This window comes from Tachysurus fulvidraco, chromosome 3 (assembly GCF_022655615.1).
Source record: "Tachysurus fulvidraco isolate hzauxx_2018 chromosome 3, HZAU_PFXX_2.0, whole genome shotgun sequence".
NCBI classification, from domain to species: domain Eukaryota; kingdom Metazoa; phylum Chordata; class Actinopteri; order Siluriformes; family Bagridae; genus Tachysurus; species Tachysurus fulvidraco.
Window position 1 is genome coordinate 26936109 of NC_062520.1, and position 20709 is coordinate 26956817.

General features: G+C 40.6%; 1 protein-coding gene across 1 annotated transcript; it reads left to right on the forward strand.

Annotated features, from left to right (window-relative positions):
* Window positions 1–4263: 4263 nt before the first annotated feature.
* Window positions 4264–19378, forward strand: ywhabl (tyrosine 3-monooxygenase/tryptophan 5-monooxygenase activation protein, beta polypeptide like). Its single transcript, XM_027153570.2, has 6 exons — window positions 4264–4421; window positions 7124–7429; window positions 12789–12912; window positions 17751–17914; window positions 18466–18561; window positions 18850–19378. The coding sequence occupies exons 2-6, from the start codon at window positions 7136–7138 to the stop codon at window positions 18907–18909; spliced, it is 738 nt and encodes a 245-aa protein (XP_027009371.1). The 5' UTR covers window positions 4264–4421; window positions 7124–7135; the 3' UTR covers window positions 18910–19378.
* Window positions 19379–20709: the final 1331 nt, after the last annotated feature.

A 20709-nucleotide genomic window follows, 5' to 3' on the forward strand; every position in this document is an offset into this window, starting at 1 on the left:
TACACTTACGTTACATATAATAATCTCCATTCTAGTGGGAAGGTTTTCTTATTGGAGCGTACATGGCTCTAGGGATTTGTCTAGTCAGCCACAAGAACATCGGTGAAGTCGGACACTGGTGTCGGACGAGGTGGAATGGGTCACAGTTGGCACACCAGTTCATTTTAGAAGAAATCAGTGAGTTTGAGGTTAGCGCTCTGTGCAGGCCACTTGAGATATTCCACCTCTCCAAGCTTGGCAATCCTTGGCTTTATAAACATTCTTTTGTACACAAGGGCATTGACATACTGGAACACGTTTGGGCCCCTAACTTCCTTCCTCATATCGTCCCAGGGAGATTTCCTTGCCACTGTCTCCTCTTGCATTCTCATTGTGGAAACATTTAAAATGCATATACTGAATTCAAATAGTATACTGCATGTGTATAGTAACATGTTTTGACTTTGTCTTATGCAACAATTTTTTTTTTCAAGTTTACTTGATATCTAAATTTATCCAACTTCACCAGATTTTGTTTCATCCAATCAAGACAAAGTATAAAATGAAAGCAATGTGGCATGGATGTATTACAAATGCTAGAGAATGGAGAACTGAGAGAGCTTTGTTTAATGGCTGGTTTTCTTTTAAACACACTACTATGAATGAAATATACACTCACTGGCCACATTAATATAAACGTTCATGCTCATTCATGCTCATGGCTTATCTAATCAGCCAATCATTTGGCAGCAATACAAAGCATAAAAATCATACAGATGCTGGTATTCAGATAGTGTTTCAGTTCATGTTTACATCATACATCTACAGGACTTTGGCCATGGCATGATTGTTGGTGTAATACAGCCTTTAATTATAACAAAAAACTTGAATAATTCAAAGTCTTTTTTTGTGTGATATATGTCTAATCTTCAATTCTCAGATTTTCTTTCCTTTTATTTTTGGTAAAATAATACATTTGAATGGCAGTGCTGGTTTCCTGAAGGTCAAAAGAACAAAAGGAAACCTCAATGTGTTCGAAAGATACTGGAATATATAATGTATTTTCCTTGTTGCTTGGATCAGCATTAATCGTTAAGATGATAAACAAACGAGAGTATAAACCCACATAGAATTATGCTGTAGGGTCATCAAAACGTAAGGGTCAGCGTCATGTGACATTCATACCAAGATCATGTAGTGTAGCCGGTGTAGTTGGAGGCGCTACTATAATTCTCGACTAAGGTGTGGCTTTCTGTCTATGCAAAAATACCTTGCAATACTGGTCATGCAAGGTACACAGTCTTGCGTAACATGCCTGCTTATGTGAAAAATGGGAGAAGCAGTGTAGTATAGTCCACAGAGCTTCTCTAATGGGAACAATCAAATCTATCTCTCTATCTATCTCTCTATCTATCTCTCTATCTATCTCTCTATTTGTCTGTCTGTCTGTCTATCTATCTTTGTTACAAAATGCATCTTGTTTAAAATGAGCGGTGTAAGCAGTGATTCTACATATTTATCACACTTCAAGCCATCCATGCTCACCAATATGTGATAAGATGATAGATCACCAAGCTCACCAATGATAAGATTTGCCTGAAATAGGTTAAAGATTGCACATGTGAGAACAGAACATGTGACAATGTGAAAAAAATAGACTCATATTTTCCCCATGGAACTGAAGTGGAGGAGAGCAGAAATAGCTCATCTTCTATCAAGCAAGCTCTGTGTCCTGTGTGCTCCAGTTCTGCCAGCGTTTTTTTTTTTTTTTTTTTCCACCACCTCCACAAAGGCATGGCATAAGAGTGTTAAGACGCTTGTAAACTGTTAGATATTAGATCAGCAAATTTCAGTAAGGTTTAAGAGTTGGTGATGATTTTGTTCACGCAAGTTGACAGATTTTGAAATAAATAACATCTTAATATGTGGTGATAAATGGCAAAAAATGTCAAAACTAAAGAGAAATACAATGGATATAAAAAAGTCTACACACCCCAGTTAAAATAGCAGATTTTAGTAATAAAATTCTAATCGAATATACACACAGAGCTTACAGAGCATGCATGCATGCATACTGGTTGAACGGTATCGTACAAATTTTTAAAACATTAGATCTCTGTAAAGGAGATTGTCAAGAACAGGACAAAATCTTATAAGGTGGAAGGAATCATGTATAGCTAAAAATACCAGTCAATTTTAGGGTAAAATCCTTCATGTGTCTACTAGTTAAGAGTAAAGAGGAACCTTTCAGCATAACAAGGACCCAGAGCATAGAGTGAAATCAACAAAGGAATGGAACAGAAGATAAATCCAGACCAGACATCTACTAAATAAAAGGAAGGAGTGGGAAAATATTGCCAAGTCAAGACACGTCATGCTGATAGATTCTTACACCAAAAGACTAAGTGGTATAAGAAAATCAAAAGGTGATTAAAAAAAATAATAATAATTAATTTCCTTTTTTTTCTTATTTCTGATTGTTTATGTAATTCATTTTTATACATTTAAAATTTTATTCAAAATCTTTGCTTATAATATTGATATTTAATGAATTTATATGGGGGGGGGGGCATGGTGGCTTAGTGGTTAGCACGTTCACCTCACACCGCCAGGCTCGGGGTTCGATTCCCACCTCCGCCTTGTGTGTGCGGAGTTTGCATGTTCTCCCCGTTCTCCCCGAGCCTCCCCTGGTCCAAAAACATGCATGCAAGGAGATTGGCATCTCTGGAAAAGTGTGTGCCCCCTGCGATGGGTTGGCACTAGGTCCAGGGTGTATCCTGCCTTGATGCCCGATGACACCTGAGATAGGCACAGGCTCCCCGTGACCCGAGGTAGTTCGGATAAAGCGGTAGAAAATGAGTGAGAGTGAATTAATATTAGATTTTATACTGGAAATAATAGTGTGTGTGATATTTACTAAATTGAACATTTTAATTATAGAATCATCTTTATGTATATTTATTTAATTATATCCAGGTCTTTCAGTTCCACTTATGGCCAGGTTGTCTACTCACTACAGAACAAACTAAACAAGCTTCAAGTTTAAAGCACTAAAGACTGACAAGGCTTAAAAGAAGCTTCTTCTTTGCAAATGTGAAGGAGAAAGAATAAGAAAACCATTAATATTGTTCAAGCCAAAGTTCTTGTTGGTAAATTCACTTATTGTGATTTTAAACCATAAAGATTAAAGGCTTACCGTATGAATGAATAGGTCTTAACTAATACCCTTACATAGACTAACATAGCCTACATTTCTTACATAGTTTATTGTCTGTAGTTACCCTTCATACTCTTTTCAGGCTGTCAGTCTAATTTTTATCCCCTGGCTATCTTGATTTATGGAAAAGTTCTTGCAATATAATTCCATTATGTTTCATAATATCATGTACAACTGTCATATTGTTCTATAATTTTATTCAGGACATGCCAATATCTGAAATGTTTTGTTGCTCACGCTCAAGTGATACAAAAAGAAATTACACAAAAAAGAAATATCCACCTCATCCAGAAATTCATATCAATTTTAAATTCATGGCAGAAATCAGACCTGTCTGTAATCTGCACCCTGATCTCTGTGTGATTGTGGAAAGATCACGTGTCAACATTTTCAGTTACCTGAAGAATAATTTTCTTCTGCTTTTAATTACAAAGCACACTAGCGCATAAGCATCATGGCCACTGAATGTACACTATTGAAATATAATCAGTTGGACAGCCCTTGTAAATAAATGATGCATTATATGTGGTCCAAAATTGACCCTGTCTTAATATAATTTAGACCTTCTCGTCATGTGAAATATAATTGAGGTCATCTGGGTTTGCTCATGGTATAGACTTAGTCTGACCACTTACCAGATACCACAACACAGGCTGATCTTGTCAAACTGGTAGACCATCTTTGCTAGGTGCTGACAGGAAAGAATCTGACTACTGACTTGTCTGTAGTGTAGTTATTTTTCAGTATTAAAAAGAAGTTAGGCAATTAGAAAATCTCAGACAACTATTTATTAATCAGATCAAGTCATATAAAAGATGGTAGAGAATTTTAGCCTTGAATCAGCTCAGGCTTTGTTTTGGCTTCTGGTGACTAACTGGTCAGATTAAAAATATGGATTTTAATTACTTAGTGCTATCGTGTACTACACGTCTACGTACTACACACTTTAAGTCCATTTAATCTGTTACACGTATGTACTATATATTAGCTAAGGTACATTATAGCACGTTTGAACTGCCTGCTGAAACACAGGGTGCTAAATCAGTCGTTGCCTTGGTTACCGCTGACGTAATGGCGCCCGGCGCTCACTCAGCCCCTGGGGCCGGTCTGTGATTGGAGGGAAACCCCGTGCCGAGCGCCACTGACCCCCACGAGAATCAGCTGTGCGCAGCAGTTAGCCAGCTTTCGCTTAACAACAGCATCCTCATCCATCACTCTCATCCAGGTAAGACTTTTCTTTAATCATCCGTTCGCCTCGGTTTCCACCTCTTGTACCGCTTTAGCCTTACATCCATAACACAAGGCTTACAAACGGTCCCCGTGCCATTATGTGTAGATAAAATAGCTACAATAGCTCGTAAGGCGGTCGCTAGCTAGTTATAGCCTACAGATTCGTTTCACTTGATCGGAATGGAATGGAATGATGCTAACCTGAGGAAAATAAATAACTACCGAACTAAAATATATATAAATTATCTGTGAAAGAGATGGTTGTAAATCTGAACCGAGAGGACACCGAATGAGGCAACGAGATACGCTAATGCACTTAGGCTACGCTGTTTTAGCCACTTAGCAACGCCGTAGGGTTCATGATGAACGCTACAAAAAAAAAAAAAAAAAACATCCCCGTAATCAGACGAGTAAAATCTGTTAGGCGTGAATAAAATAAATAAATAAAAGCATGGCTCCCAGATTGAGTATGAAAATGGGCAGGGACAGACATGTCAAAGTTGTGCTGCGAAAATCGAGCGGTTAAAATGACGAAAGCATCCGTTACGGTTTATATAAAGCTCTAGCTAGCTTAGCAGGCTTTGTCCGGAAGTCCTGAAGTGTTTTATTTTGCGCATATAAACGTGAATACGTTTATACGTTAAAAACGTGTCGTGTAACGAGGGAGCGAATGAATATATATATATATATATATATATATATATATATATATATATATATATATATATATATATATATATATGGGTGTGTTAATGTGAACGCGGTGACGTTAAGTTAAGCAGGATAAGCGCTGTTCTCTGAGGTTTGTAAAATGCTCTGTTTGTTTATCTCAAAGCTAAGCTAGTTATCATGCCGCTTCACTTTGAAACCAGATTCGCGTCTGTATTATTATTATTATTATTATTTTTATTGACTTATTGAATTTCGAGCTTCTGTATTCGTTAGCTGGAGCGGTGTAGAGGTTAAAAAAACTAGTCGGTCAATTAGTAGCCGAGGGAAGAACTGGGTGTGGTGGGGAATAAAGGCACATCCGCATTTTTCCTCCTATGTTAATGCCACTTCGTTGTAGGTTCCTCGTGAATGCTCGCCGTTTCCACGCGAAATGTTGCATTTGTCGTTTATTTTTTGTTTGGTTTATTTCACCGAAACGTCTGTGTTAATTCGCTTTATAGCTGAGTTGTAACGTATTTTTTTATATATAATTATTTATAAAACGAGCAACGAGGAGTGCAAAAAATAAAGTAAGAACGTCACATCGCGTGCCGGTTTTGTTCGATACGTTTCGAAGATGAAGATTAACACCATAAGCGAGTCCGGTGTGGTGACGAATTGTCACTAGGTAGCTATTGAGACGTTTCGCGCATGCGCACTTTTGCTCACTCGAGAAATGATTGCTACTTCACGTATTTTAATTTTGGAGGCTTTTTATGACCATACGATCAGCATGGCAGATTACGAACCCCGGATTTATGCAGAAGACATTTTCTGATAAGGTCACGTTAATCAAGGGACAAAATACCTGCTATATTGTTTAACAAAGACCTATAAATGAGCACAGTAATAGGGGTGCTTAACAAATCATTACAATAATGGCACTTTTTCTGTCACTTGACACACCTCCTCAAAATGCCTTGTTTTACAATCCTCTGTGCATTATAGAAGAATCCTTGATGTTGTAAAAGTTGATCTAGTAAGCGAGTAAGAGTTATGAGTTAGGTCTAACCTAGCTGCTTTTAGATAATGCAAATCACCGACTCACAAACAGCACTTTATTGGACATACTCTGTAGTACATGGGTCATAGGAGCCATTATTTCATTCCCTATATAGGACACCTGTTTAGGGAATTCTCAACCAGTTGGGATACAACCTAAATTAATCCAGCCACCGAGGCAATCCTTTTTCCCCCCAAAGTCTGTAGTTGGTCAGCATTTGTTGAATATCATAAAATAGAAAATGCACAGTGTATGCTGGGGAACAAGAGGAAAACAGAAAATATGCAGTACAGATGGAGTTCAATAAGGAAACACGCAATTAACAGGCATCATTATAAATATTTTGGCTTACACATGAACTCAGCCTCTGTGATGTAATCTCCATATCGGAATATCTCATGGGAAACAGAGAATTGGATCTACATGTTTGACTGCATTGGTCTGTTCAGTAAAAGCCTCACTGCCCCGATGTAACTTTGATTTATATTTAATTCAGCAGTATTTTATAATATACATATAATTCTGATCATTTATCCGTTCTTCAGCTTCCTGTGCACTGTGGACATTGGTGTATTAATTGCACCAGCATATCCATTTTAAGATCAGAAAGAATTTGTTATAGAGCCGGGGAGTTGGGGCGTATGTGTGAACAGCATGCAGATGTATCAGGAGTAGGCCTGGGTCTTATTATGTATCATCTAACCTCACATATAGTGGAGAAAAATTACCCTTGGAATGTGTCACCTGTTCAAAATGCAACTATTTGTTTTTTAAATATTTCTTGGCTTTAATTTACAATTACACACAGTTAAATTTCTTATATTTGCATAGATTATATAATAATAATAATAATAATAATAATAATAATAATAATCATATTTTGACTTTATAAAATAGTCTATTGTTAACTGGTATAACTAACACATAAGCCTCTTAAAGATCCAAACGCTGTATGGCATAAGTATGGTTACATTTCCTTCTAGCTCTGAGCAGCCATGGACACAAGTGAACTAGTGCAGAAGGCCAAGCTTGCCGAGCAGGCCGAGCGTTACGATGACATGGCTGCTGCCATGAAGGCGGTGACGGAGGGCGGCGCTGAGCTTTCAAACGAGGAGCGCAACCTGCTCTCGGTGGCCTACAAGAACGTAGTGGGTGCACGGCGCTCCTCCTGGAGAGTCGTCTCCAGCATCGAGCAGAAGACCGAAGGTAGTGAGAAGAAGCAGCAGATGGCCAAGGAGTATCGTGAGAAGATCGAGAAGGAGCTGAAGGAGATCTGCAATGATGTGCTGGTAAGAGTGACTGTGTTTTTTGTTTTGGTTTTTTTATTTCCCCCCTCTCTCTCAAGCTTTTTGTAGGCACAACAGATCAAGATCTGTTGGAATATTTATTGCAAAATAATCCACGTGTCCTTTATTGAACAAATTGTTTTCTTCTGAAATGCTTCAGTGATATTAAGAATGTACACACAACAATTACACAGCTGGTGATTTTTACATTGTTATAACAAAATAACCGCTTAGCATAGTGTTACAGATATGTAGTTTTTAAAAGGCATTCACTGTTCAGCGATGTTGAACATTTGAATCTGATTGATTTGAAGGTGTCGGTCAATATTTGTAAAGGCAAATTACAGGTTAATTTTTTTATTTTAAGTTCCAACACGAACAGGGATTTGTATAGATTAAAAATTGCTGTTAAAAATAATGAAAGCTTGTTGGCATGGTAAAGCTTTTTGTAACAAGATATTTATGGCCACCATTAGAGTCTTCAAGATAAGTAAATTTATATATTATCTTCAAAAGTGGGAAAAGGTCACCTATGAAAGAACGCCTGTTGCTTCTATAACGTAAGTGATAACAGGAACTAACTTTTTCATCAACATTTCACAAAGTTAAATGACTTTTATTGCTTTTAATATCTTTGGTCCAGAAAACAACAGTAAAAATGAATGTGCCTATGACCAGGTGGCAGTGAATCAGCCAATCTCTTTACTCAACACATAGTAATGGAGCGTGATAATCGTCATAAGACATTACTCGAATTAGTGCTCCTGAGTAGAGAATTTCTTCAGCCAAGCCTATCAGATTAGCCTCGATCTCATTTGTCCCAGACACAAGTGTGTCCTTAGTGGGTGAAAGCAGTCCTCAGGTGAACATAAAGTTTGGATAAAGAAAACTACATCTGCATTTATTCATTCGGGTTGACACCATTATCCAAAGTGGCCTACAGATAAGAATTAAAAGTTACCAGGAAGCTTTGGGGTTTGAATTTTTCTCATGGTTGAAGTTAAGTGCACACTATATGATTTTCCTCCTGATTTCCTAGTTTCAGACTATGTTTGAAACTTGCACTGACTTGATCTGAAATTTTGGCGGCTATCTGTTTGTACGCACACATGAAACTTACTTGAGTAAAGTGCATTATTCAGTGTGCTGATTTTCTACATTTTGCAAATGGTTGTCAAGGCTCTGATCATTTTTAAGCATATTTAATTTTCTCTCCTATGAACCGCATAGCGTGGACTTCTGTGGGACTAGTTGGCTGTTATGAACCGCAGATTCCTGAATCCAGTTTGTAACTGTAAACACAATTTTGCTTCACAGATTTGAAGTCACGTCATACCAAATGATTGTTAGAAAAAAAAACGTGATTCCAGTATAAAATATCTACAGCACTAGTAGTGTGCACTACATGAGACCCAGAAGCCCTTTAACCCTCATCACTACTACTTGTTTGTCATGTATCTGCTCTCCAAACAGCACAATGAATGTGCTGCTGTGATCTAACATAAGCGTGGATTATGTTGGACATTATATAAATGTAATGCCACTCATCATGCGACCAACTTATCGTATGATTTCAACTCTTGTGCAGAATAGAAAACGAGCGTATGGACTGTTGTACTAAGAAGAATCATTTAAATATTTTAAAGTTTTTATTCAACTGAGCAATCGAGGGTTAAGGGCCTTGCTCATTGGAACATTAGTGGACCTGGGATTCAAACTCACAACCTTCCAATCGGTAGTCCAACTTCTTAACCTACTCCTTAAGCTATTCAGCAAGGACAATGGTGCAAGCACTGCAGAGCTCCAGAGATGAGATGGGAGTATCTGTCCATAAGACCACTTTACGGAAGAGTGGTCAGGAAAAACCATAGTTTAAATAAAAATTTCTGTACCCCCATATATTTTGGAAGGTTTTCTGGTCACAAAATGTAACATTTTGGCCATTATGGTACATGCTGTGCAAATCCAGCACTTCATCACACCAAGATCACCTTTCTCAGAGTGAAGCATGGTGGTGGGGGCATCATACAACATATTACAACATATTACGATGCTTTTCATCAGCACGGTCTGGAAAACTGGTCACCAAGGAAAGATGGATGGAACTAAATATATGGCAATTGAGGAAAAGTGTTTCAGTATGTCAGAGATATGAGACTGGGGTGGAGGTTTGCATTCAAGCAGGACCACGAACCCAAAGATACTGTTAAAGCTACACTGGAGTGGCTTACAGGGAAGCATTTATCTGTTTTGGAATAACCTAGTCAAAACCCAGACCTCAATGCATCTGAGAATCTGTGTCTTGACTTGACGATTGGGATACACTAACACTACCCGTTTATTGTGATTTTTACCCCAATAACTTTTAGTGACAGGCAGAATCATTAATGCCCCAGTTGTTGATCTCTGGGATATTTTTGCACCACATTTCTAATACTGCTGCATTTTTTTATTTTTAATTTTTATTTTTTTTGAGAGAATGTAAACATTTGTGAATAATAAGACAAATATTGGCTTAAAATTGCTTTTGTTCGTGAAAAATAGAAAGAGAAAGTACTTACAGGTGACTCCTGTTTACATCTAGGTTTTGCTGGCCAGAACATGTAAAACAGACGCAAGATTCAAGCTCATGTCTGGTCAGTTTATTTGTTGTTTGTCTATATTCTGAACCGTGCCGACAGTGATGTTTGTTTTCGAATAGCAACATTTACTTCCGTTCTTGTGCTTGAGATCGGTCGGTTGCTCAGTAACTTTGTTTCCATTATTCTTCTAATACTTATACAGAAGAAGAAAGTCCTGTAAAGATTTGTCTTCTATTGTAGATGGAATCAGTGCCTACATTCTTTGCATGTATGAGTCATGATGTGCTCTTTGTGTAAGAAACGCATTACAGATTTTCTTTTTTAATTGTTTATTTGTATAGCACTTAACAATTGACATTGCCTCAAAGCAGCTTTACAGAAGTATAGAAACAGAATAAGAATTGTGAGGTTTAAAATTAAGTTACTATTTATCTCTAACGATTATTTCTAATGAGCGAGTCTGGGGCGAGGCGTCTCCCCACGACGTCGCACACTGAACCTGTTAGCTTTAGGCCGGGGGACGAAATCCTGTAGCCCAAGTCTGAGGCAAGGGAAACTCCCTGCGATATGAGGAGGACTCCTTGAGAGGAACCAGACTCAGAAAGGAACCTCATCCTCATTTTAGTGACACTGGACAGGAAATAACGTAAACAATGTCTTTTCTACAACAGTTTTTAGTTAAGGGAAATTTAAGCAACCAGGAGCCCCTAAGGCACGAATAGTCCAGTGTAATACCTGAGCTCATTATAGACTCAACACTAATTCCTTCCTGCCGAAGTCTTCAAATGCTCACTGATGAAGACCTGAGTACAAATCTGACCGACGTAATGAATAGTGTTATTGGTTTGATGGGCAGTGACACAGGCAGCAATCTAACATTCTGAAGCAGACGTGGCTTGTGAACTGTCCTCAGTTAGCTTTCTTGTGCTGTTGAATGGTGTGCAGATGTAAAATACTAAGCCACCATATTTTGTCAGAATTATTTTGGGTTTTTTTCCTGTCACCAATAACATTTGATTGTGGCTTTGCTTTGATGAAAATAATAAACTGGTTCAAAACACAAGCAGCACAATTTTAAAAAAAAAAAAGCCGAACACACGGACTCTCTCAAACTCACGGACTTGCACCCTCTTGGTTGTTCTAGTAACATTTACACTATACCCCGCTCCTTGTATGAGCAGGCTGTTGGATCAGATCACAAGCATGTATGATGAATAAAGATGGTCAACAGCCAGATCAGTTTAAGACGCATTCATATGTAGAATACTTGGGACGTATACTCACTAACGCTGTGTCCGAGAGGGTGCACGTGAAGCCGGCTGACCTCACTGGCCGTGTGGGAATTCATATGCTTTGAGCAATAAAACAAAACTAATTGATCCTACACGATCATGAAAACAGAAAAGCAGGAGGGTGTCTGTGTCGGTCATTTGGTGATCTGCATTGGAAATATATTTATGCCTATAAATATTCTAACAAATGGTTAAAAAAATCATCTGAGGGGGAAAAAAAGGGGGCAAAAATGGGAATTTAAAAATTAAGAAAAGAAAGAACCATCACCAGGTCTGTCACTTCTCAATTTGGAGAAAAATCCCAATTAGGCCGAGAGTTTTCTATTTAAGAGTCTGCTTAGGCTGAAAGACACTAATGGACTTTGAGCAGGTGATTGGAAGTGGGAGCACGTACACCGTCTAATGAATTTTGAGAGGTAAAAGCTCTCTCGGGAGCATTGCTCTGACTGAGTGTCACATTTCAGCTGTTAAGAAAAGCCATTATGATTCTGAGGTGATTGCTAATTACAGGGTTTGTGAACTGAAACCGCTCCTCAAAGCCCCCAGATTAGCATGTGGGACATTATCACACTTTATCATATATTTATTCATATTCTTTAGCATTTTTCTTACGCTGGAGGTGAGTCTGGGGCCGATCCCCTGGGAATTTTGGCTCAAGGCAGAGGGGAAACCTGTCGTAAGGCACGACTGTGCTCACAAACACACACTAAGTACAATTTAAAAGATGTCTTTCAGTTAACCACACATGCCTATGGTCTGGGGTAGGAAACTCCCAAAAACGTTTGAAGAACATGCAAATTACACACGTGCAGAGCAGAGACAATTCAATTACAAAAGAGAAAAAACCCTGCAAATAGACTCCCCTAAACAATATTTTTTTAATGAAATTGATCGTAAAGCATTTTACTGTAATTTGTATTAAAGAACAGATTGAGTTAGTAAATGAGTTATATATAACAGACAGACAGACACGTTTACTCTTAAATGTTTCCCAGGTTTGTAATTCAGATGTTTTTGCACATGCACCACTGTGTGTGATGGGTGGAAAGGCCACTGCTTTGTCATGCAATATTCATTTGGAAGTATCTGTGAGTGTCCAGCCTGCCTTGAGCTCTCAAATATGTATCATATCATATCCTTGATCAGATCCAGCCCCAGGTTTTATGCAGGCTTCAGCCTTTTTTTGACAGTCTTTATAGAAAGCAGCGTGATACGTTTGACCCTGTAGCTGCTTATTAATGCAGTCCTTGGAGCAATAGCAGATCAAATATTGCGAGTCGTTTGTACGTCTTTAAATTCGAGGTTGAAGTCTTTCTTTAATATGTCTGTCCACACCACATTAATACAGTTAGCTGTTTAAAATACTGTTACTGAAATATTTATTATATCCCGAGTGATGGTGGGGAAAATCAGTTGATTTTGTTTACTGGCATAACAGAAAATGTTCATACATTTTAGTCTAATTTCCTCTCTTTGTTTGTCTCTCAGGTTCTTCTGGACAAATATCTGATCCCGAAGGCAACCCCAGCCGAAAGTAAGGTCTTCTACCTGAAAATGAAAGGCGATTACTACCGCTACTTAGCCGAGGTAGCCGTGGGAGACGAGAAAAACTGTAAGCCACTCTCTTTCCCTCCATGATCTCTCACACCGAACAGGAGGTTAGACTTGAAGCACGCGAAACCCTGTATCCTAATCTAAGTCAGCACGTTTTAGAAGTAGCCGACTCGTTTAAACCTTTGCCCAAGTATAAGCGCAACCCCGTGGTTCAGAACCTTGTCATTTTTAAGGTTTATTTTCTTCCTGAAAGTGTAAAGTCTGTTTTGAAAAGGCACGTTAGTCATCCTGTACTGAACACACCCTTGTCATTTTTTCCGTCCTGCAAATTACAGCTGTGAGCGTTAAGCAGCAGCGCAACCTTTCTCACTAAAACGCTAGATAAAGTGATTTTTGCCGTTGTGTAAATGGGACGTTTTTTGCAGTCTGAAGCCATGGAAGTGCTCTAACACACGCTTACCTCAGGGCTTTGTGGTTTCCACTGTGTAACCATTTCCTCTTGCGTGAACAGTCACAGGCAAAGGAGAGGAAGTGATGAGGCACCGAGGTTTTAGGAAGTCAAGACCCATTCATTAAAGTACCGTATTCCCGCTACTATCTAGTAAAGTTTATAAACCAAACTCTTGAGTTTCCATATCCACACCACAACACAACATGGATTTAGCCAGCTTGTAGCCACATTGTCTAAAAGTTAACCTCGGTGCTTGATACAGTGTCGATGAATGGCCGGAACTTAGGAGGATAAAATAAGCATTTTAAAATAACATGCACGTTTTTCTGAGCGTGTTAATGGAATGACAAGAAAGCTGCTGAAAGATTATAACTGTAATGGTGTGATATGAGTTTCTGGCTTCCAGGACTGCAGAGGGATGAATCATGTTGAATCATCTAGTCTGTTTGTGTGTATGGAGAGTCACAGACCGACTGCCTTCCTGTGCCAGGAAGTTTATGGGACATCACGTGGCACTGAAGCATTGAGAACATTCAAATGAGCTCGGCTCTTCACTTCTGCCACAGCTCAAAGTTTATCAACAGCTATCTGCGTCCCTCGCTTCATACCTTTACAGCCTGAAATGAAAGAACAGGGTTACTGGATTCTTCTGGTGAATGGAGGGGAGCTGGAGTTTGAAGTGTTACCACACTAAAGCGTTTGTAGCTTGTTAATCCGTATAGCGTTTATTTACTTTTTTCAACTTCCAACGTCAGTTTTTATTTTCCTTAAAACGATTGCACTTAAAAATAATCCCAGATGAACAAACAGATTTATGTTACATGTCTGGTATCATCTGATGAGCCAGTGTAAAGAGCATTGATCCATCTGAGAATAGAGGAAGTCCTGCTAGTTATTTAATCCATTTATAAAACAGTCAGTCAATTGTGTTCGCCAGATTGACGAATAATGAGCTCATTCTTTCCTTCTGTCTATATCAGGGTTATCGGTTAGATCGTGAAACTCTGAGGGCTGTTCGGTTACATCTGAATTTTTGGCAGATTTCGGAGAGTTGCTGAAAAACATCCAGTACATGTTTTGTAGGATACCAGTTACTGGGGATTAAGAAATAAGTATGCGCGCCCATTCGTGTCTGTGTGTGCGTGTCTCTGTCTCTGTGTGCGCGTGCGTGTCTCTGTCTCTGTGTGCGCGCGCGTGTCTCTGTCTCTGTGTGCGCGTGCGTGTCTCTGTGTGCGCGTGCGTGTCTCTGTGTGCGCGTGCGTGTCTCTGTCTGTCTGTGCGCGTGCGTGTCTCTGTCTCTGTGTGCGCGTGCGTGTCTCTGTCTCTGTGTGCGCGCGCGTGTCTCTGTCTCTGTGTGCGCGCGCGTGTCTCTGTCTCTGTGTGCGCGTGCGTGTCTCTGTGTGCGCGTGCGTGTCTCTGTGTGCGCGTGCGTGTCTCTGTGTGCGCGTGCGTGTCTCTGTGTGCGCGTGCGTGTCTCTGTGTGCGCGTGCGTGTCTCTGTGTGCGCGTGCGTGTCTCTGTGTGCGCGTGCGTGTCTCTGTGTGCGCGTGCGTGTCTCTGTGTGCGCGTGCGTGTCTCTGTGTGCGCGTGCGTGTCTCTGTGTGCGCGTGCGTGTCTCTGTGTGCGCGTGCGTGTCTCTGTGTGCGCGTGCGTGTCTCTGTGTGCGCGTGCGTGTCTCTGTGTGCGCGTGCGTGTCTCTGTGTGCGCGTGCGTGTCTCTGTGTGCGCGTGCGTGTCTCTGTGTGCGCGTGCGTGTCTCTGTGTGCGCGTGCGTGTCTCTGTGTGCGCGTGCGTGTCTCTGTGTGCGCGTGCGTGTCTCTGTGTGCGCGTGCGTGTCTCTGTGTGCGCGTGCGTGTCTCTGTGTGCGCGTGCGTGTCTCTGTCTGTCTGTGCGCGTGCGTGTCTCTGTCTGTCTGTGCGCGTGCGTGTCTCTGTCTGTCTGTGCGCGTGCGTGTCTCTGTCTGTCTGTGCGCGTGCGTGTCTCTGTCTGTCTGTGCGCGTGCGTGTCTCTGTCTGTCTGTCTGTGCGCGTGCGTGTCTCTGTCTGTCTGTCTGTGCGCGTGCGTGTCTCTGTCTGTCTGTCTGTGCGCGTGCGTGTCTCTGTCTGTCTGTCTGTCTGTGCGCGTGCGTGTCTCTGTCTGTCTGTCTGTCTGTGCGTGCGTGTCTCTGTCTGTCTGTCTGTCTGTGCGTGCGTGTCTCTGTCTGTCTGTCTGTCTGTGCGCGTCTCTGTCTGTCTGTCTGTGCGCGTCTCTGTCTGTCTGTCTGTGCGCGTCTCTGTCTGTCTGTCTGTGCGCGTCTCTGTCTGTCTGTCTGTGCGCGTCTCTGTCTGTCTGTCTGTGCGCGTCTCTGTCTGTCTGTCTGTGCGCGTCTCTGTCTGTCTGTCTGTGCGCGTCTCTGTCTGTCTGTCTGTGCGCGTCTCTGTCTGTCTGTGTGCGTGCGCGTCTCTGTCTGTCTGTGTGCGTGCGCGTCTCTGTCTGTCTGTGTGCGTGCGCGTCTCTGTCTGTCTGTGTGCGTGCGCGTCTCTGTCTGTCTGTGTGCGTGCGCGTCTCTGTCAGTCTGTGTGCGTGCGCGTGTCTGTCTGTCTGCGCGTGCACGCGTCTCTGTCAGTCTGTGTGCGTGCGCGTGTCTGTCTGTCTGCGCGTGCGCGTCTCTGTCTGTCTGTCTGTGTGCACGTGCGCGTCTCTGTCTGTCTGTCTGTGTGCGCGTCTCTGTCTGTCTGTGCGCGTCTCTGTCTGTCTGTGCGCGTCTCTGTCTGTCTGTGCGCGTCTCTGTCTCTGTGCGCGTCTCTGTCTGTCTGTGCGCGTCTCTGTCTGTCTGTGCGCGTCTCTGTCTGTCTGTGCGCGTCTCTGTCAGTCTGTGTGCACGTGCGCGTCTCTGTCTGTCTGTGTGCGCGTCTCTGTCTGTCTGTGCGCGTCTCTGTCTGTCTGTGCGCGTCTCTGTCTGTCTGTGCGCGTCTCTGTCAGTCTGTGTGCGTGCGCGTCTCTGTCTGTCTGCGCGTGCGCGTCTCTGTCTGTCTGTCTGTGTGCACGTGCGCGTCTCTGTCTGTCTGTGTGCGCGTCTCTGTCTGTCTGTCTGTCTGTCTGTGTGCGCGTCTCTGTCTGTCTGTGTGCGCGTCTCTGTCTGTCTGTCTGTCTGTGTGCGCGTTCATCTGCTGAGGTTTACTGATACCAGTTCTGTCAGTACTTGAGAGGAACTCAAACACTAACTGATGAAAATGCAAAAGAGAACGTTATCACATGACCCAAAGGGCTCAATGTTTAGTTCCTCTTTCAGCACATTCTTTCTTACATCCCCATAATTTCTCTAATAAAAAATGCTTTTTTTTAAACATATTTGTCCAGACAATCGCCATAGAACTATTTTCTATGTAACAAAAAAAAGTTCCATGACCAGTCATTAAATGTATCATAGGAAATCAATGAAGCAACTGTAATTTAATCGCATATGGGTCCATATGAGGGAAATAATGAAAATGTTTACTGATATTGATATAGTGTCCAAGATTGAGCAGGAAAAACATCATTTTTTTCCTCATTGATATTGTAATGCATACCATAGCGGGTTCAGTAGCTCGAGAAACGAGAAACCCTTCTTTCATCAGACGAATGTTATGAATCAAACTGAATAGCCACCAGTCAGCATTGTGCAAATGGCGTCTCAATAGCTGGTAACTGTTGCTTATCGAATTTCATTTGTTCTAGTATGTAGTGTTAACAGCTCTGTCAGATTCCTGCTACTTCAGGCACGGATAATCCCTTTACACTTACCGTGTCGCAGTTCTAATAAATATAATCTAGATAAACCTAAACCAGAGTCTCACAGATCAGCAAATATATGGTTAACTAGCACAACAAGAAGGATGTGACTTTCTTCAAATATTTCAGATATTTTCAAACCCGATTCCAGGCATTTGTCTTGACTTGCCACAAGTCTGATAAAATATCAGATTTTTTTTTATCATATTTTCCTTTAAATTAAAAATAAAAGTACAACAATCTTTTGCAATCTTTTGGTTTAACTTGTAGAAACTTCTTGCTGTAGAACTGCAGCACATACAGTTGTGGGCTATTTGTTTTGACTTTCACTGGTTCGTTCTTTTGTTTGTTTTTGTCTTACTTTTCTTATGTTTTCGTTCTTTTACTTTAGGTTTTACTTTCTTTTTTTCAAGGTCACCTACAGAACAAAGAGATAGGGGCACATGGGACTTGTTTGTCATGTCTTGATTGCCTTTTTTTTGTATTTTATGGTAGTAATAATGATCAGGCTGATTATAAGACTAACTAATGTGCTCTAGTGCAAGTGTTGTGTCTTGCTTAAGGAAAAGAGTAATAAGGATATTTGAAAGTATCCATGATACCACTGAATATAACAGTAAATGATATTGGCCTGTTTCTGTTACAGTTTATTAACCAAAGTGATTCAACTTTTTTCTGCACCTATATTTTTCAGCCATCATCACAAACTCACAAGAGGCTTACAGTGATGCTTTTGAGATCAGCAAGGCCGAGATGCAGCCCACACACCCGATCCGTCTGGGCCTGGCACTGAACTTCTCCGTCTTCTACTACGAAATCCTCAACTCACCTGAGCAGGCCTGCAAGCTAGCCAAAACGGTATGTAGTGAAGGCAAAGCCAGCTCTACACATCCTCTGTCCGGCACAGGCTTTTAAAAAAAATGTACACTTGGGTGACGGGGCTGGGCTGGAATACATCAATAAAGATAAACGCATTAAACTACAAGAGAGAATTTGTTTAATACCCATTATATAGTGTTGATCAAACAGCTATGGACAAGCCGGTGAGAAGAGACTGGAACATGCTTGTAGACCAGCAGTCAATGCCAACCTGCTAGTTTCCTACAGTCACATTTATTATATCAGATTGGAAGTAACTCCTGACTTCAAACCCTCAAACCGTTTACGGCACAGCCGAAGTCCCAGAAATCACGTAGTTTTTCCATTCTGATGTGTGATTCGAACCATAACCGATGACCTACATCTTTATTATATGCACTGTACTGTAAGTGTACAGGAGTTCCTGATAAAGCGGACAGTGAGTGTACATAAGTACATAACGTGGTGTTTTGCAACTCAGTTCATGGAATTGATCAGGAGGCTCTACATGAAGGAATAAACACTTTGTCTCTGTTTTCTTTTCCCCGTAGGCTTTTGACGAGGCCATTGCAGAACTCGATTCGCTCAATGAAGAATCTTACAAAGACAGCACGCTGATCATGCAGCTGCTGCGAGACAACCTGACAGTGAGTTTTCTGATCTTTACTTTGATTTGAAGGTGTAAAGATTCAGTTCAAACTTACAAAGAAATTTCGTATAAACATTTCATACTAAAACTAGGGGAAATGTCGTCAGCGACTCCGCCTATACATGACCGATGTGACTGAATTACTAATTTAATTTGACTAGCAATGTAGGCGGTCATGTACTAGCTAATTAACAAAGCAGTAATACTCTGTTTCTGGGAAATCGATTTAAGGAAAATCAAAAAGAATCGTTTGGATTTGGCGCTGATCTTTTTCTTCCCTCCTTAGCTGTGGACCTCAGACAACCAGGGCGAGGCCGAGGACACCGAGGAAGGAAAAGAAAACTGATCCGTCCGTTTGTCCATTTATCCATCATCCCTGACATCTTGCTTACATCATCACACTGAGAATACCACATCATCCAGCTTCTGCCTCCTTTAGTTTGTCCTTTCTTTCTTCCTTCCTTCCTTCCTTTCTTCTTTGCTTGTTTTTCTCGTCAGTCATTAATCCACCCAGGGATCTGTCTGTAGGGAAGTAGGGGTAAAGGGAGGGAGGTTGAGGGGCGCTTTAGGGGTTTGGGGTTGTTTTCGGGGGGTTATTGAGTGACACTCATCTGCTAGTGAGCTCACAAGTGTCTGTGTGTAGGCAAGGGCAAGTTCTCAACTCCAAGTTCTGTCTTTTACATTTGTTTATCCTGTTCGTCCGTTGGTTCCGGAGTTGGAGTGTTTGACATACTCATTATGCACAACTGCAATTTTTATAAGCGTTCTTTAAAATAAAATAAAAAAGAAAAGAGAAAAAAAAAACAAAATAAAATTTAAAAAAAAAAACAGCCCTAATCTTTAAACAGAGAAAGAGTGGCAGTCTAGGTAATAAAGAAACATCTGCTTCACATGCTAATAAGCAAGATCATGCTGATTTAAAACAACAAAATCAAACAAAAAAACCATTCCATGTACTGTCACTTTGGTGGATTTAGTGTCTGGTTTATTTTCTTCTTCTTCTGTGTTGCAGGTGATGTCCGTATTTCATTTTTCTTTGCTCTTCTTTAACATTACGAGGTAGAAAGGACCCCTAAGATCAAAGCACATACGCTTGATACCAATACCGTAAGACTGCACAGGCAGAGCATCAAGCATTCCTACGTGCATATACAGTTACGATTTTGTCCCGTTACATTTTTATTTTATTTTTATTTTTTTCTTTGATAATTTTTGATACTTGCCTGAACTGCATGTGGCTATGAAGTAGTTAATGGGGGCGAGGGTGTTATTGTTGGGCTGGCTAGCATTTTTGTTTTCATGTCTTTGCTATTTTCACATGAAACACCGAGCATAAACGTTATTTGGGGGGGGAGGGGGGGAGGGTGTTATGTAATTTCATCTAAGTGTAATAAACAGTAATAATTTAACATTTTAATATGTTTGCCTTTTTTTCATTATTTAAAAGTCTCCACATCCTCTCTAATCCATATCGAGTTAAAACGAACATGCCACAACATCTTTTCATCATTAAACAGCGCTGGTGGAGGTTTAGAAAGTAGCCCCAGGTTTGGGTTTGGGCATGTCGCTATGGCAATACAGATTCACCTGATGAATTGCACGTTTGAACGCTGAATTACGTCCTCCAGCCGGAAAGATAAATTCAGTAACGTATATTAGGAGAAACAAACTAACTCCTTATTCAGTATATTCACTCCTTATTCACTTATTTTATATAGAGATAATACTTTTTAAGTTTCTCTAAATTAGTTAGAAATATATGACTCAGTTCTGAGGGAACTGCTACTTTAACAAAAAAGGTAGCATTAAAAATACAGAAACCCTGTGCTGGTCTTAGATGAATCTTTCAGCCTCAGTAAAATCCTCTAATAGTGATAAACATTTTGAAACTGCTTAAACTGCCACAGTGTTCATATAGATTTTATTTTTTACATGTAAATATAGGTCAAAATAATTTTATTAAGCTGTGAGAAACCAGTGAAGCTCCATGTATTTAAGCATCTGACAGACAGTAAGAAAATAGACTATCCGGTAACCGTAGCTCTACTTTCAGAAAAGGACAGACTCATGTTCGCAATGATCTCAGTTACTATTGTTACTCTGTTGTGTTTTGTTTTTGAGGAGAAAGCAGAACCTCAGGGCTTTC

Coding starts and splice junctions, on each gene's coding strand:
- ywhabl (XM_027153570.2), top strand. CDS start 7,136: ATGGACACAAGTGAACTAGTGCAGAAGGCCAAGCTTGCCGAGCAGGCC. Junction 7,430..12,788: donor AGATCTGCAATGATGTGCTG/GTAAGAGTGACT, acceptor TTTGTCTCTCAG/GTTCTTCTGGACAAATATCT. Junction 17,915..18,465: donor CCTGCAAGCTAGCCAAAACG/GTATGTAGTGAA, acceptor TTTTCCCCGTAG/GCTTTTGACGAGGCCATTGC.